Source organism: Lepidothrix coronata, unplaced genomic scaffold (assembly GCF_001604755.1).
Source record: "Lepidothrix coronata isolate B3197 unplaced genomic scaffold, Lepidothrix_coronata-1.0 Scaffold18, whole genome shotgun sequence".
In the NCBI taxonomy this organism is placed as follows: domain Eukaryota; kingdom Metazoa; phylum Chordata; class Aves; order Passeriformes; family Pipridae; genus Lepidothrix; species Lepidothrix coronata.
The window spans coordinates 916,622-934,274 of NW_016690198.1; the positions used below are offsets into that span (position 1 = coordinate 916,622).

The 17,653-nt window shown below is 37.8% G+C and overlaps 1 protein-coding gene across 5 annotated transcripts in view; it reads right to left on the reverse strand.

Moving 5' to 3' along the window:
* Positions 1–3,385: 3,385 nt before the first annotated feature.
* The window catches only part of PCSK5 (proprotein convertase subtilisin/kexin type 5), a 257,925-nt gene continuing 243,657 nt past the window's right edge, over positions 3,386–17,653 (reverse strand). For 4 of the 5 annotated variants that reach the window (XM_017807261.1, XM_017807263.1, XM_017807264.1 and 1 more), the window contains 10 exons: positions 16,927–17,010; positions 16,231–16,426; positions 13,835–14,052; positions 12,591–12,827; positions 11,921–12,151; positions 9,561–9,738; positions 8,305–8,522; positions 7,068–7,183; positions 5,362–5,548; positions 3,386–4,786 (listed from right to left, as the gene is read on the reverse strand). In XM_017807261.1, the coding sequence (XP_017662750.1) occupies positions 4,380–4,786; positions 5,362–5,548; positions 7,068–7,183; positions 8,305–8,522; positions 9,561–9,738; positions 11,921–12,151; positions 12,591–12,827; positions 13,835–14,052; positions 16,231–16,426; positions 16,927–17,010 (2,072 nt within the window). In that variant the 3' untranslated portion in view covers positions 3,386–4,379. Of the gene's footprint in view, positions 4,787–5,361; positions 5,549–7,067; positions 7,184–8,304; positions 8,523–9,560; positions 9,739–11,920; positions 12,152–12,590; positions 12,828–13,834; positions 14,053–16,230; positions 16,427–16,926; positions 17,011–17,653 lie in introns of those variants that run through there. The other variant, XM_017807266.1, reaches the window with a different exon arrangement.

Sequence of the window (17,653 nt, forward strand, 5' to 3'; positions counted from 1 at the left end):
ATATAACCCTGCAAAATAATGCAAAGAGATAATAAGTGCATCTGTTTGTTTGTTAAGGTCCAAGAGGAGATGTTCCTCAAGTATAGACCTAAATCTGAAAAGGGATGCTGGGGGAAAAAAATTCACAGTTACTGCCTACTTCATAACATATCTTTTCCATGGGGAAAATTTGTCTTTTGTCATGTTAACAATTAATGAAATCATAATATCTATGGTACAATCTGCCAAAATGTGTTGGGCAACTTTGTAGATATTTCTGATCAGTAGTAAACAATCAATAAAATAGGAACATCCAGTACCTACTTTGAAAGGAGAACAGAAGTTGCATGTGTGTATGTGTCCCATTAATTTTGCATCTTAACACCTATGTACCTTGTTACTGTATGTCTGTGTACAGTCAGAATGTTTAGTAATCAGCTATTTGATATGATTGCTTATTATTGTCATATATATGTACTAATTCGGAAAAAAGTGGAAAAGCTTCCTAAAGTCTTGCAGTTCAAAACTGTTTTTGAGCCTTCCCTTGGAATATCTGTCTACTCCTCATCAGGCTGCATGTCTTGTTACTCCTTTAACTTCAGGCTTGAAAGAACATGCACACATAAAAGGTTAAGGGGACATGAAAGAATCAACAGTTAATTCTGGTCTGCTCTGAAAGATATTCTGTCCCCATCCTGTCCCCACCCCAACAGGGTGACCTAGGTGAAATAATGACTTATTATGGTTAATCAGAATTCTTCTATAGGTAACTTTAAAAGTGTGGAATTTGATTGCTAAGAAAACTTTTTGTAAATATGAAAATATGTATTTGAAACATGTTATTTTTCATGAGAAAACCAAGTGCCTCAAAATATGATCCCTTCCAGCTCAGGGTATTCTATAACTCTATGATTCTATGACCCAGGGGAAAATACATGGTATACAAGTGAGAATGTAGTCTCATCAGGGAACAGGATGATGAAGTCTTGGTCTTCACCACCTTTTTAGCGAAACTTTAGGATAGAGTCAGGGAAGAGAAAGCTTTTCCCTGCTTATGTAACTATGTGGAAACAGTGGGTAAAGAACCCTGGTAGCTTACACTTGCTCTTGAAATCAAGTTACTTGATTGCATGAGAGGTAAGTGTTAGTGAAACTATGTAGGAGATGTGATTTGTATGAGATCTTTTTGAAAGAGCTTTCCTACTGAAAGAGAGAGAGTTCCCTAAGAAAAGACTAGAGAAAGTAAAATTGTTGGTGACTGAAGGACTTTGGAAACTCCTTGAATGAAAAAGAACAGCCAAGAAAGAGGTGCAGGAGGAAGGCGTGAGATGGAAAAGAACTTGAGAAGCAAGAGGGTTAGAGAAATTTGCTAAAGTTAACAGAAATTTTGGGCTGATTAAAAGAAAATTAATGAGTTTAGTGGAAGAGATACCATAACAGCTTTGCTTTTCAAAGTTGTTTGTTTCCTTTGGGACATCTTTCTCACTGTGGTGGTTGGAGGAGAAAGCAGGAGAAAAGAGAATTGGTTTTGTATCGGCTAAGGAATTGCAGGATTCAAAAACTGGATTAGATGTTCTCTGCCTTTATTTCAGGAAAGAGTGTTAGGAACTCAGACTAAGGAAGACCATAAAATAATTCAGAAAAACAATATTCCCTTTGTGTGCCGTATTCTCTGCCTGTTTTTCACTGTCTTCTTTCGTTGTAATCAGTTTTCCATGAAGTTTCTTTAGAAGTGTAACTTGAATTATTTCCTCTTTGTGTCAAATAACAAACTTTTATTTTCTTGGTCTTCTCGTGGACTCTTAACAGGGATTTTTTAATTGTAAACACTGTAAAGTGATACAGGTTGCTAAATTTGTGTCTCCTTCAGCACTATTTTGAAACTTTAACTTTAAAAAAATATAATAATTTTGAATGTGATTCTCTTTCATCTATCATATCTTTCTAACTTAATTCATCAGTTATTTACTGCTCTTCTAAGAAGACTGAGTCACCTTCAAGGCAATTATCTGCCATTTTTAAGACACTGGCATTTGAGAAAATTTAAGAGTTACTTTTTTTTTTCCCCCAGAAATATTGATTTGCAAGTTTTACAAAATGAGTCCTTATTTGCATTTTGCTGATAGTTTTTTACCTTTTGGGTTAACAAAATGTCAGAAACTGTTTTCATGAAGTGATGATGAAGTTAATTATAGCATGTTAAGGGATCGGAATGGACCTTAAAGATGATCTTTCCTAAAAAGCTAAAACCTTCCATTCCAGTGCTCCAGTCATAGGAGCCATCCCACCATGTCTCTGTGATGGCACCAATATCATACCCTTGCAGGCATGTGCATGTCTCTAGTTCCTCTTGTTTGTTCTCCATACTACATACATTTGTGTACAGGCATCTGAGCCGGGCCTCAGATAAAGCTGATTCACTGGCTGGAGTATCTGGAATGCCATTGCACTCTTCCAGGCATCCACTACAGGTGTTGGCATCTAACTGGCAGGATTGGGATGGAGAGATGACCCCCTCCCATGACAAATGTGGTTTAAAGCCCCCTTCACCAATCTGGCAAGTCCCTTACCAAAGATACTTTTTTCCTTCCATGTCAAATAGACTCCATCAGCCTCCAAGGAAACCAGGCTCGGCAAAACAAGTCCCATGGTCTGAGTAACCAAAGTCCTGACTACAGCACATTGCTTTAACCATTTGTTGACCTGCCAGATTTATATGCCTATTTCATAATAATATAATTTCATAATCTAACAGCCCATAAACTAAATGCTCATTACATCTATCACAATGGTTTCAGATGCTCAGGCATAGCTAGGAATAAGCCTTTGAAATGTGAGGAGGTAAGTCAGGCCAAAGCAAATTCTTACAGTTGTGTTGTAAGCCACTAGCAACATTAATAAAGCATATTGTTAATCCGAACAATTTTAGGAAAGCAGGATAGTAGTATGACCTTTCAAACTGATTTTTCACTCCTTTTTTCCTGTTCCAATTTTTCGAAACTTGAAGTGAAAGATAACATCCATCTTTCCAAAGTACCTTGCTGTTGTACAACTTTTGATAAATATAGCTACTTGTTCCAGCTTTTGTGAAGTCACATGACATTCCTCTCCCTTACTGGAGGTGAAATGACTAGAAGGTTAAAATTCAAACCTCACCATAAAACTTCATTAATCTTACAGATGGAACTATCTTGAGGTCTTTAGGAATACTTAATGCAAAAAATTCCACTGACATATTGAGCCATAAAATGGGTATTTTCACACAATCCTTTGTAGACACTAAATCTAATTGGTTTATCATTCTAGAACAGTTCTTTTCACTGGAAACCTAAAGGAACTCTGAAGGTGAATGAAACTTAACAAATAATAGCATTTTTAAGACAGTTAAAGAATTTATTCTTTCACAACAAAGAGCCACAAAGCATACTTTTCTTTAAAATGATGTTTTATCATAATAATAATAATAACTAAAAATCATATTTCTGTGTTCTTTCAAGTTATCAAATAAGTGCTAAATATCCCCTTTGCTCTTTTCTGAACACCCTGAGCCATTTATAATAGAAATAGAAAAGCTGCTTGGGGCACATGTATGTGTACGCCATGCTTATTAACAATACTCCCCTTTGTGGTAAATCCAGTGCAATGAAAGATTAGTTGACAAACACTCACAGTAAGTTTTAATCAGAGGCTGATATATAAAATATTTTAGTTATATTTCATATAAACTGTGAATACAATATGGTTGTGAGGAATAGTCACCATCAGAAATCTTAAAACTTCACATCATAGATGCCCAGATTCCCTGGAAAGAGTGCTATAAGGATTATAAAGAGAAATGTGTTGGCTTCAGGGAACACAGATGTACCAGGTGACGCCAATGAAGAAAACCTAGGTAAAGTCAGCCAAGTTGCCTACTCTGTCACGAACTGCTGAGTAACTATAATCACAAAGTAGTAAACTACTGTCACCCTATCCCAGTGGCATTCATAAGGTAGATACATTCATTTTGCTTATCACATTCATTTTACTTATCACATTTCTGGTAGTGATTGACAAGGTTCTTAATAAGTGTGTGTGCATGGTTTGAAGCAAAGTTTGTATTACTTATAATGCACACAAATACATATTGGGAAAGGAATTATTCTCCACACAAATGCACAGAAACATAATCTCTTAACCAGACTATGTCTGGAGTGATATTTAAAAGTCTAGAAAGGATTTATGCAAAGCTTTAGGAAAAAATGTTTTTAGAAACCATTCTGCTCTCACAATAACTATTAGCAAAAAATTTGGAGGTCAGCATGCTATCAAGTAACTAAATATACTTAACTAAATTGCTGTAATTTCATAAGAAAAACAACAGAGCAGGACCAATTTACTATTAGTAAGTTAGTAAAAACTTATCTAAATGAATAACTTTCATCATCATATTCAAGTTCATCTTCCTCATCATCCTCCAAAAGTCCATATTTAAATTTGCGATAGATTGTGCCGTCCTGGCTCATGTATACAATGTCATCTTCTTCATCATCATCATCCTCATTTTCTCTATCTCTGTACTCAATCACTTGATCCTCCTGGTAACTGGGACTCTTGTGGTAGTTGCTCACAGAGGAAGGAAAGGTTTTGGAGTGATTTGTCAGTTTTTCATACCCACCTTTATTGACAGTCTGGGTTTTGGCTCTTGATCTTCTCCAGATGAATACAATGGCTCCAATGACAAGGAGAAGCAAAATGCAAATGATAACAAAGAAAGTAGTTTTGCTTTTTCTCTTGGGGGGTACAGTGTTCTGTAACACACAGTCATCTACAACAGCAGTTAAAAAAAAAATAAAAAAGATTATATGAGCTTGCGTGCATGTGTTTGTGTGTGTGTGGTATATCTGTCTTAAAAAGCCCAGTATAGTGTTTAGGACTGTTTACATTTTTAAAATCATTTAACTACATAGCTTACTTTTCCAGCAGCACAACTGTATTTTTGTAGCTGTGATACTGTAAGGATGTCAACAAGGTTGTTGAGATACCTATTCTTCTTTATTTGATTCAAAATAATCAGAAAGAAGCAGAAAAGCTAGCAGGCACACAAATGAAATTATTCAGATTTCTACTCATTGAAGCAAGCACTTCTCAGTCATCCAGTTTATAAAATGCCTGGCCATTTGACATAATGGTTGTGAGTGAGAGTTGCCATCTCCAGCATCAGTTGCGATTGCTGTTATTTTTGTAAAGCCTTTCCCATTCTGGTGATGGAGCAGTAGAAACACACTGCCAACAGCTCAGCAGCATATTTTTGGTCTATTCTCCTTTTGATTTTTAAATGTCAGCCTAATCAGCCATAAAACCCTTCAGCACTATTACTGCTCTTCTACTGCATGGTCCTACCTTGTGTTTCACTGCAGTCACAGCACTCTGTGTTGCCTGCTGGATCAGAGTCACTGCAGCAGGGCAGGCAGCGGCTTTCCTCTAGGTAGAGCTGCATGCTAGCTGGGCAGACTGTGCAGTTGAGAGGACCAGGTCCCTTGCACTCAGTGCATGAGCTGTCGCATTTCTCACACTTGGGTTCATCCTCCTTCAAACACAGAACACAAGCAATGCACCTTTCATTTTGGATTCTTTGGATCTGACCTGATAGTTCTGTCCTGTCATTCACTATCTGGGTGATCATCTCTGGGCACCATGAGTGTCAATGGCAAATACAGTAGCAAATCTAAAATCTCCTATTTCCTGAGTTCTCAGTGGTCTGCTTGTAGGGGGATGGGATAAATTGTTGTTGGAGATTAGAGATGTCATCTAGCTAGACAGGAAGGTAAAGTTTATTCAAACTGTAAGCTCATTGGGCCAGAAAGTGTGTTTTTGTTTTACTAGTCCCACGCTAGCAGATCTATGGTAGTTCAGCAGTAATGATGGTAAAGTGACTTTCCAGAAGCTTCCTCAAGAGTATCATTAAAAGTAATTGACATGGAAGAAACAACATGAAATATCCCAGGGAAAGAAAAAAAAAAGACAGCTGAGAGAATGCATTTTCTTTCTAACTGGAGAATGAGCAGAAATAAGGAATAAAGATGGCTGGAAATTTTCTATCAAAACAGATTTCTATTAGATTGTGTTGGTTCTTTTCTACAAAACCAGGTTAGATTCAAATACTCTTCTCAAATTTCAGATAGGCTGCTAGGACCCTCTGTGTACAAAGACCACCAAAGGTCACTGTGGTCACACATGCCTTGCAGAATGCTCTGAGGTCAGGTGTTTCAGAGTTTCCAGCATTCACAATTCCTGGTTGACTGGAGAAAAAACTTTATTTTTCTGCTGTGGGACCAAGGACCCCACTGTGAGGATTTGGAAACTCTAATAAACTTTCACCAAACTTGCTGTCAGACTTGCAAGGCTGCTTATCCTGGATTGAAGAACCTGTGCAAGATGGGAGGATCATAGCAGATCATAATTTCTTAGAGTCAAAGCTTTTGCAAAGACCTGCGGACCTCTGTGGTCTCCAGCTCTTAGGCTGTTTTCTCACTGGTGTGAAGTAGCCCTGCTAAGGGGATATTCCAGGCCAGAGACTCCAGGGTATGCAACATCTCAGGCAAGCTGCTATGCTTTCACAATATACTCTTGAATAAACATTTTTGGAAGGCAGTTGGTGTGGAAATCTGGAAGCTGGAGTGCCCAGACTTGTGGCACAGACCCAAATCTAACTGTAGTCCTATTCTTCTAAATATACAGCTCTGTTAATTTTAGCCTGTCCCTCCACTAGAGGTTTGTGCCAGCAAAGCTCTCAATCAGAAATGCAAAATGATTTCTTACAGAAAAGGCATCAGAAATCCATGGGCAAATCTCAGTTATACCAAAATATATAATGATATTAGCTCTTTGACTAATATAGTTAATTTTGTTCACATGATATGATATCATCAAACAATGTTTTGATATCATTGTTGACTATAGAGGATTACTCTATAGTCAACAACCCCAGAAAGAGAAACAAACAGGTAAACATACTTAAAGATAAGCACACTTAAAAACTCAGCAAAGAGCAATCTGTTCCTAGTATTGTGTAAGATTCACAGCAGAAAAAGCTTACAAAGGGGTACCTCTTGTCCCGGTGTCTCCTGGACTTTGTATTCACCTACAAAACAGTCTGAGTTGCACATTCCACCTAATAAACTGTAGCTCCATACGCAAGATGTGCAGCTGAATGCTCCCTTTCCTAGAAGAGCAAATGAAACAACAAGATTAAAACAGGAAAATTGTCAGCTAACTTCCTTTAAAAATCATACTGACCACTACCACTAAAACAAAAGGGTATTTGTCAACAATAAGAATCACTAGTGAGGAGTTCAGCATGAAGAGTTTGGTATTAGAAAGAGGTTGGTATTAGAAGAAGTTTGGGCCTTGTCTTGGTTTTTTATGTGCCCACAAAATGTATTTATGTGTTTTTATATTCATGAAAAGATGATTCTGGAATCAGTTGTACAGGGAAGCTCTGACACATTCAGGAAAATCAATTAGGTCAATGCGCTGAAGTAAAATTGTGGAGAACCTTGGCCAAAAGCTGTCCTTCACAAAATCCATACTTATTAGCCCTGCTAACTAACTGATTAATGCTGCTTGCTTCAGAAATAGATTAATTAGGAAAACTAAGAATCTGAATATATGTGTGTCACTATATATATATATAGTGATATATATAATTTTTTTTTACCCTAAAGATATGCTCTATGGGTCTTTACTCTTCCCATTGCAGACTGTACAGATGTGTGGTTGGAATTAGGTTCCTTGGCTTGACTTTTACATGGCAGCATACAGTAGGATGGCTCAGAGAGTAAGGTATATTTCACTTATTATTCAGTATTTGTGTGAGAAATGAGGTCCAGCTCTGCAACTAACAGAGCCCATTTTTTGAAGCTCATGGGCATCTTTGAGAGAGGCTTGACTGATGGAAAATTCATTACCGTTGTCCATTTGTTTCCCTTCATTGACTTGGCAACAGAACTCAGTTCCAGCCCTCCCTGTTAAGTGGCTGTCTTTACATTTCTGCTCTGTGCTTGAGGAAGCCCTGCAGACCGCTTGGCAGGAATTCATATCCTTATTTTCATCTCAGTTGTTCAATACTGTAAAAGTAAGGTGGCAGCAGGGAACAGTCAGTGCAGCAAGTCACCCAGGGCCAGGGAGAGGTCTCCACCACCCACTGTAGCTACTTAGGTCATTGCCAGGTTTGTAGCACTGTACGTGTAATGTATCTTTGTGAAGTGTTTCCAAATCTTGGAGGAGAGATTAGAGGTGTTTTAGTGACACCTTCTTTGCTCAAAGCAGAGTGTAAGCTTTTACCTTCACAAGTTAGACAGGAAGGGTGGCATCTTTCACAGACATTGTCGTCCTTGTTTTCGTAGTAGTACTGAGGACAAGAGCTAACACATTCATTCTTCGAGTGCAACAGGTAGAAATATGTATCACATAAAAGACAATCTGTGGGTTGAGGTCCCGTACACTCCTTACAACTCTTGTGGCATCTCTCACATAATCCAGTGGAATTTTGTGCAAAATACCTGAAACAGATCAGATAGTCATAGCTTTGCATAAAGCTCAGCAGTGACAGGAGAACCAAAACATATTTAATTCTTAGCTTTTTACTGTGATTACATCAATGTATAAAAATTATTTTAATGTGAACACAGTAATTACTTGCAATCTCAATGAAAATAGAATTAATTTCCTTTTAATTTTCCTTGGCTATTGGAGTTCAGCTATAAAGCAAGACTTTGTAAAGCGAAGGTGTATAAAGCAATACTTTCTAAAATCTAGAGTGAATTCAGTCACAAAGTATATAAATAGGCAGGGCTCAAAAAAGCTCAATTCTGCTTTGACTCTATTCACCCAAGTTATGCTGTCAGGTAAAAAGAAGAATTGATACATTGGTGTTTTGCTAAAATGCGGTCATTGTAGACCTCCAGTTTAATGGGATGATAATTTAACAGCCAGTGCAATCGTACTCTACTTTTAAACTAAAGGGATCTGAAACAGAAATCATAGGTCCACTTTCTAAATTTGAATTTCTGAGATATAGTCACAAGAGCACACTAAATTCACATTTTGAACTTAAATGGATTCATTAAAGAAGTTTCTGTCTAGAATTATGAGTGCTCAGTTGAGAGGTGTTTTAATGGTTGTTTTTATTATCACCGATTATAAACATTCACTAAATGCAAAAAAAAGTAACTTCATCGAAACTTCAGGGGAAGCTGCAAAGGTTCTTGAGGAAAGTTACACTGCTTCCTGTGCTCAAGCTGATGGACAGATAAGTTCATATACTTATTCTGGTTCACACTGTTCTGTATAGATATAGCCTCAGATCACCTTTGGAGTATAAGAATAGCCACACCATATCAAAATGGTCCCAACTTGGGCAGCAACTGAGAGTTTTCTACTGTGAGAGGAGGTTTTCTACCACCTGTGTAGTGGGACGACATAAGAAATTTTCACCTGAAACAAAACACAGTTCTACTGAAGTAGAATACTGCTGAGTGATCTAATTTCTCAAAGCTCTCTCTGTGGTACAGCTCTTAGCAAAAGATCTTGGACCTTACCCTGATGGACACTGGTTTACGCATCCTTTTCCTTGTCTGTACCAACCCGGTTTGCAGGAAAGGCACTGTGAGCTGTATCTTCCAGTGCAAGTGACACAGGCACTGTGACATGCAGAACATTGCCCCTCATCACTATCAGCATAATATCCATCTGGACATGTTTCAACACAGGTTGTATCTGCACAGACAACAATGCGGAATAATGCATCATATTCAGTATCTGCTGCTATAAAACAACTCATACAGTTGTGCTAGAGCAAACTCTGCAACAGGAGATGCTGATATACATGTACCAGAACAAGAAAAGCAAATGTTGGGATATAGAAATTATTTTTTGATTCTTCTAAGTCTTGTTAATTTACTGATCCTCATTTTGGTGTCTTATGTATATTAGCAGGCTCTGCAGAACAAATAAGTTTTTTACTTTAGGGAATATGAATGTATAAACATAATAATAAACAGAAGATGTGATCTCTTTTGGAATAATCAAAAGAAATCTTATCCCAGTGATGTTGAGGTTTAGAGATGTAAAAGAACTGATAGTATTTACAACACAGAAACAACAGATAGCTGAACCAAGTGATTTAAAGAAAAAATGAGGAGGGGAACTGAGGCAGCCAGTCAGGCAACACCCAGTTCCTGTATAACTAGGTGAATTGTCTTGAAGAAGTTCACAAGGAGGTCATTTAGAACTCTGAGGGGCTCTAGACAGGAAAGACCACCAAGACCCTTGATGAAGACCCTCTGAGACCTTATAAGGCTAAGCATATATGATAAATGTTGGGAAGCATCATGAATATGTAACAGGAATGCAGGGAACAAAAAATGAATAATCATGTAAGGCTGACATATAAAGTGTAGTGAAGATAGCTTGATGTGCATTTTGGCAAAATGACGACCAATGTATCCAGTGCCAACTAAAGAATGCCTGATTTCTAACTCACAAATTGAGTCTTAGAGATTTCTTTTTAGTGACACTTTTAGGCAACACTAGTAATGAGGAAACTTTCTATCTGCATGCCATTTTCCTTATGTTTTGCTCTAAGCATCAATCTCATTGCATTCTGTGTATATGACAAATCGGATGGTATATCTGAGATTTAATGACATTTATTTACTGGTCTTTACCCTTGTCTGTGGCTGCTACTTTATATGGGATTAAAGGTCTGTAATGCTGCCAAGTGTACCAGGTAGATCCCACTTTTTTTCAGTGAAATTTCAGTCTCTAAAATAGGAATCCTGAATGAGATGTTAAGACTAATCTAACAAGCGGCAAGTGCATCAAGCTAAGAGAGAAGTAATTACTCATGAGTTACTTGTACTTATTACATAGCTTGTCTTGATAGTTTTGCTGCTTAGGTTGCAACTGGGCAAAGGAAGATACTTTATTTCTAGGTTTTGCAGGGGGGAAGTGTTGTGTTTTTTTTTTTCTTTTTTGCATTTCTTTCTCAACTACAGGATGTTTCTTTACATGCTTCCATTAACTTTACCAATTGTAATGGTGCAAAGCAGCTGGGTGTGTTGATAAAAAAGACAGGTCTGATGCAAGGCCTCAGAAATTTAAGAATGCAAAATCTGCATTAGAATTAGACTCAAAAAGCTTAGGTTCAGTTTCAATCCACATTCTCTTTAGATTTTTCCTGCATGAAAGATAATTTAATAATTTTTTTCTCCCAGTTGTTTTCTAAATTTTTTGTTTACTTTTAGAAGAATATGCAAAGAAGCAATTTTTAAGTTCTAGGATTTAATGCTTTTTACAAATTAGTTTCTGAGACAGTATAGTCTTTTGCTTCAAATCAGAAAAGTAGCTTTGCACCTCAGCCATCCACTAGATACTGACCTAGGGATCCATATATCACTTTTTAACAGCTCTGTTTATGTATTTCTTTACTCATCAGACCTCTGCACAGATTAAACAAGTCAACATGAAAATGTGAGCCCTTTGTGGATACAGTTACAAAAAAATCCAACTCCCACAAAAAACAACTCCAAAAACAAACAAACAAACAAAACCAAAAAAAAAAAGATGCTAAGGATAGCTTTCTTTTTTTATTTAAGGTCAGGAAAAAACAGGAAGAGTACATACCAAGGAAATTAAACATATGAGTTTTGTTTAGCCATGGAGTTTGTTGCTACTTAAAAGTCCGTCTTTGGCCTCAGTGGCAAGCCCAGTCTCATAAAGAGTTTCCAGGTAGCCTCACAGAAGAAATTATCTCTGCACAATTTACCTACTTGTCAGGTCAACTTCACAGTATTTATTGGTTGATGCAGCCCTAGATATTGTATAAATGTGACAGAGACTTGCCTACTTCATGCTTTGGGTGTAGAATGAAATCTAGAGGCAGGAGCGAGATACTTACCGAGAAGATAGCGGTTATTTGCACAGCTAAGACACTGGTGTTCAGTGGGTCCTGAGCAGTGGAAGCATTTCTTGTGACAAGACTTGCAAGTCTGAGTTTCCTCAGCGTAGAACTCAGTGGGAGAGCAGTACTCAGATACCGCACAGTGCCCATCACGATTCAATATCTGGCCATTTCTGCAAGTAAGGCAGGCATTGGAAGAAGAACAAGTCTGGCATGTCCTGTTGCACGCTGAAATGGACAAACAATAGGAACATCACCATTTCTTGCTGCATCTCAGAGTATTATTACAGCTTTAATTTTGAAAGAAGCAGTTGTCATCTCAGGATGAAAGGCTGAAAGAAATTATTGTCAATCTTGTGCAGACAGTTCCTTACATTTTTTTCTGAACCAGCACTGGTTTTGCAACATATGGTCTCTGGCAATTCTCAGCATTTTACCATAGTGGTTGCCCATAATATTAAACATATGTAGCTCTGTTACCTCCCTCTCTGCTTTCTTCAAATTTTGCTGTTCTGAGACAAGCCTTGTTATTTTTCTGCATTAGCTACCTCCTTTGATTCCAGGACACTGGTATCGACCTTAGCTGGCACACACACTTTTTGAACATGGCCTTTAAACAGATCCATTCGTATCTCAGTACTGTTTTGGGGAAACAACAGCTGCCAACCTTGACAGTCTCCAGTGGCTTCTTCATAGTAACTCCCTTCAGGGCATTCTTCAAAACACATGCCATTGTAGAGGACAAACAAGCTGAAGGTGCATGCTGTGCAGTCGTTGGAATCTGGCCCATTGCAATCCTTGCAGTCGGCATGGCAGGGAAAGCAGTGCTTGTCTTCAGCATAGAAGTGTGAAGGGCATTCCTGCACACACTTCCCCTCATGCAGGAAGAACTGGTCCATACACTCTACAGGGGAGACCAGAAAATGGGTAAGCAAAGGGGCAGCTAATTCTCACTCTCTAAGTGATGGAGTGAATAAATCCTATGAAACCATAAATTCTGCATTATCTGTCATAACAGAAGGCGACAGAACAGCTTGAGACTTTCTTTTTCAACTCCTTCCTGTTCAAAACACTCATACTGGCCTAATCCTCACATGGTATCTTCTGTGCTATATCAAGAGACTGTGAATCAAATTCACTGGTTCAGGTTTGCTGATATTAACTAAACCATTTACCACTGAATATAGACAGCCTTTTCCTGGCATACTGCATGTATGTATCTGCATTATGAACTTTCTGCAAAATCAGGAATGTCCACATCTGAAGTTTTGTTTAGCTTATTATTAAAATATGAGTTTGTCTAGAGTATATTGACCTGAATGTTTGTCTTTGAGCTGTGAATCAGTTGCTACTTTTGTTACCAGTACTTGGTTTAATATGTTTGTTTTCCAGAATGGCTAACTTAATATTAACTATGCTAACTTAATATTAACTATGGAAATTTTTGAGGGGGGATTCAGCCTCACCAGGATATCCCAGGCTTTCCTAATATGTTTCATTACGGAAATTTCTTTCTCCAACAGTCATTTGCAAAAATCGTTAGGGGATATGAAGTTCAACCAAATAAGGAAAGAAATGTTCTCTATTTCACATTGGTATAAATGCATATGTAAGTGTTTAGATATGTATACACTAGATCAGAAATAGAATGAAATGAGTAGAAATCTCTGAGGAACAATGGAAACAGGTAAAGCAACGTGAAATCTTTACAGATTAACCATTTGACTGAGTCTCATCATAAAGCACCAGTTGTTTTGCCTCTGTTTTAGAGAATAGAAATTATATGCATATCACTTCTTTTTTTATTTTTGCACATTACAGAACTTCAATTCCGATCTATGTTTCTGTCAGTCTGTCTCCAGACAGATCTAGGTGGATTTTAGCCAAGTCAAGACCAATTCTTCGTAATACCTTTGCATATTTCATCGTGAATGCATTCCTGACACATTTCAGGGCAGTGTTTGCAGATTCCTTCAGAGGCAAAATGCTTCTCTGAACAGGTAGGTTTACATTTCCAGTCCTCCAAAAGCAAAGGGCTTTTACAGGACAGGCATTTGGTCGCATTTCCTGTGCATGTCTTACAGGATCCACTGCATTCCTTGCAAGTCTCAGAATCATTAAAATATCCCCTATTGAAGGAAAAAAACAAAAACAAAAAACACAAAGCAGACTTCTGGTCAATGTAAAGTTATCAAACAGTCCAGGCTATAAGAACTCTCAAGGAGACTTTCCCAGCACACACATTTCTCTGGATCTTACAGGTTTCTCATACAATTTGTTACCTGTCCTCCACTTAAATCCCCTGTGTCTGTGAAAAGAAAATGTGCATGATTAGTGCAGATGCAGGGCATCTGACCTTCCTTTTTTCTTGTACATATTCTCTAAGGGACGTTGAACTTTCTTACTTGCTCATTTCTTTATTTCCTCCTTTACATAAGATAGATCTTTGGGAAAAGAAAGGTGCAATTTCTAGTCTTGCGCAGCTGACTTGCAATGGTGATACCAGAGAAAGACAGAGAAATACAATCTCAGTGGCCCTAGAGGGGCGAAAGAAAAGAGAAAACCCTGGTAGTATGAAGGCAGGCTAGAGGTGATGAAGAGGGGTTATGTTTCATTGGTATCTGTGGTGTGAGAGCAAATGTAGACAGCCACAGTTACTGTCATAAAGACAATACAGAAAAAATTGCACTTGTATTTCAGGAGAAGATGTATAGGAAGAGAGGCTGTCTAAACTCTCAAAACCAATGTTACAAGATTAAAGGACAAGCAAGTTGACATTTTCAGCTGACTGCTAATCCAGAGCTGTAGAGCCATTGGTGAAAACTAGGGAAGAAGATGAGATAGAAATTAGTTCCAGAATATGTACTTTACATTAAGAAGCTTGTTTTTCCCTGTAGAAGGGTGCTTTTCCTTTCCTTCTTGGAGGTAATCTTTCCAAGGAAAGGCTGGGGAGATGCATTAGGAGTAAGGTTAGAGAAAAGATAGGAAGAGCTGTGCCTGCCATCTATTTTCATCTTTTTTTTTTTCTTCTAACCTTTGTCAAGATTCTGCATCTATTTCTCACAGTCCTGTCATCTCTTGTTTCTGTGTTGAGTATTCAGTCTGGTCTTTGAAAATTCCTCTGTTAAAAATTACCAGTGCAGTAAGCCAATCCTCTTTATCCCTTACAGCATGTCCCAAAACTCAAAAAAATCAAACTGAACCAACCCCCTAAAAAAATTTCTGATATAATCCTCTGCTCCAGGGGAGAGTCGTTATGCCTCAAGAACTTTGCCTCGGAGTCTCAAACCAGAGTTTAAAACAGGAGAACTTTGCTGAATCATGAGAAGCCATTATTTACAGTTTAGAATTTGGGAAAAAGGGGGATAATAATGCCTGAAAAGATTAGTGCTACACAAAAAGATTTAATTGTGTTATACTCACTGCGTAGGATAACTGGAGCATTGGTACTCACAACATGCGTATTAATGCCAAAACGTTATCTTTGCTTGTATGCCACAGTTTCTGATATTAAAAGTTGTTTCTGGACTACAGTCGGCTTTAGTGCCATTACTTTGTATTTACTCTGACATTTCATGAACGTGTTCCACTGGCATTCACTATTTAATTTGACAAAATTACCAGAAATATAGTGGCAAAGAATTTGCACTGATTGCAAGAAAAGTAGGTGTTGCACATTTTTGTGAAGAAAAAGGTTAACTAAGCAAGATTTTCATGCTGGGTAGCACAGGTTTTATGTGTATGCTGATTATGAAGAATGCTGATTAAAAAAGCACAGAAAAGGCAGAACCTGCTCTACTCATGTGCCTGAGTATCCATCTAATATCAGTTGCAGTCAAATGGGAATCTCTCTTTTTGAATTCCATTTATTACAGGAAAAAATAAAGAATATGAGTCAAAGCCTTAAGCACTGTATTTCCATATTGGACTCTGATAGGTTAACTTTCTGATTCATACCACTTCTCTGCACTACTTTGAGGAAGGAACAAATCTGAAGAATGACTAGAGGCTTATTTGTATTCACCATAAAGAACCATCTTGAAGCACCGCAGTCCTATTGAAATCAATGGGAACTGTTCCATCTGTCATAGGATTTCATATCTTAGCTTCACTTTTGATTTTTCTCTAACCAAGTGAAAATGCTGTTTATTCAGGCAGACTGTAAATTATTTTTACAGTGTGGCAGTTTCTGGTACCTTAGGTTACATTTAGGTCTTCCTTGAAAGGTTTATAATGGATCTGAACTTCAAAGAGAAGGAGCACAGTGAAAAAAAATAAGGGCCAGTTATCCAGCAGGCGTTACTTACTCAGGGCACTCCAGTAAACATCTGCCTTTGTGGAGGAAGAGAAGCTGGTCCTGTTCAGCCTGACACTTCTGACAATGCCATTGGTCAGAACATACCTCACAACCATCCCTGCACATCTCACACTTTCCACTTGCAATGTTGCCAAAAGTTTTTTGAGGGCACAGAGAAACACAGGTATCATGGATAAGAAATTTTCCTGGAAAAAGAGCAACCCAGGTGGGTAAATGCATCAATTAGAAATATATTTAAAAGATTCCTGCCTTGGATGGCTATAAAGGAAGCTTTCTACTTCTCAAAATTCAACATGGATGCTTAAAAGCATGAATAAAAACATTCTTTAAGCAATTTCCCAAAGTATTTTGCTCAGACTTCACTGAAATTTATGGTTAGAAGGAATCATCAGGATTATCAAGTACATCTTCCTGAATAAATCCCTGTTTGGTAACTCCTGCATCATATCTACAACTTTTGATTGAAAGGAAAGGAACACCATTTACCTGACAATTTTTTAACCCATATTGCCAAAGGCATGTGCTGATGCCTGACTCCAGGTGCTGATTGTCTGATTCCCTGCCTATCCTTTCAGCTGTTAAGGAACTTTCTAGTGACTATTGATAGAAACATTCCCTGGTAGGGTGTAAGATACCGAATATTACGGTCTTTTGCAAAACTTACCCAAGGAAGCTGAAGTCTTACCTTCTGGACATGTAGTACACATATCAGCAGATTTCTCACAGGTCCTACATGAAGAGTCACAGGACAACAATTTCCTTTTTGCATCTGGGATGAAAGGGAAAAAAGTTTATTTTTTCCCATCATCTGTTTTTGTTAATTTCCCCTCCTTTAGGAGGGACATTTCCTATGACTTCTCCTAAGCTGTTCTGAAAATGTACCTCTGAATTTTTGGAATTCACAGGGTTGAAGAACTTGATGATTGTGTTAGACTGCTCTCTCTAAATGGTAAGTTAAGAATTGTATTTAAGGAAAATATAAATGTTCTCCTGAGATTCACTAGGCCACTGTTCTGGACTGCTTATCACAAATTACAACAATAGTAATTATGTAATTAATTTTAATAATGAGCCCAGTAATATTAGTTTCAATGTAGTGCTCCAAATACAAATACAGATATGTAATCCTAATAGATTGCAAACAGGAAGATCTAAAAAGTATATAAATTTGGTTTAGTAAGGACATTTTGAACTAACTTTTTCCAAAAGACCACTGCCTTGTAACTAAGAAAGAAAACTATGAGTAGAATAGACTGAGTTGGAAGGAACCCGTCAGGATCATCAAAATCCAACTTGTGACCCCAAGAATCACACTATATGTTGTCCAAATGCTTCTTGAACTCAGACAGGCTCGGTGCTGTGACTACTTCCCTAGGGAGCCTGTTCCACTTCTTAGCCACCCTTTAGGTCCC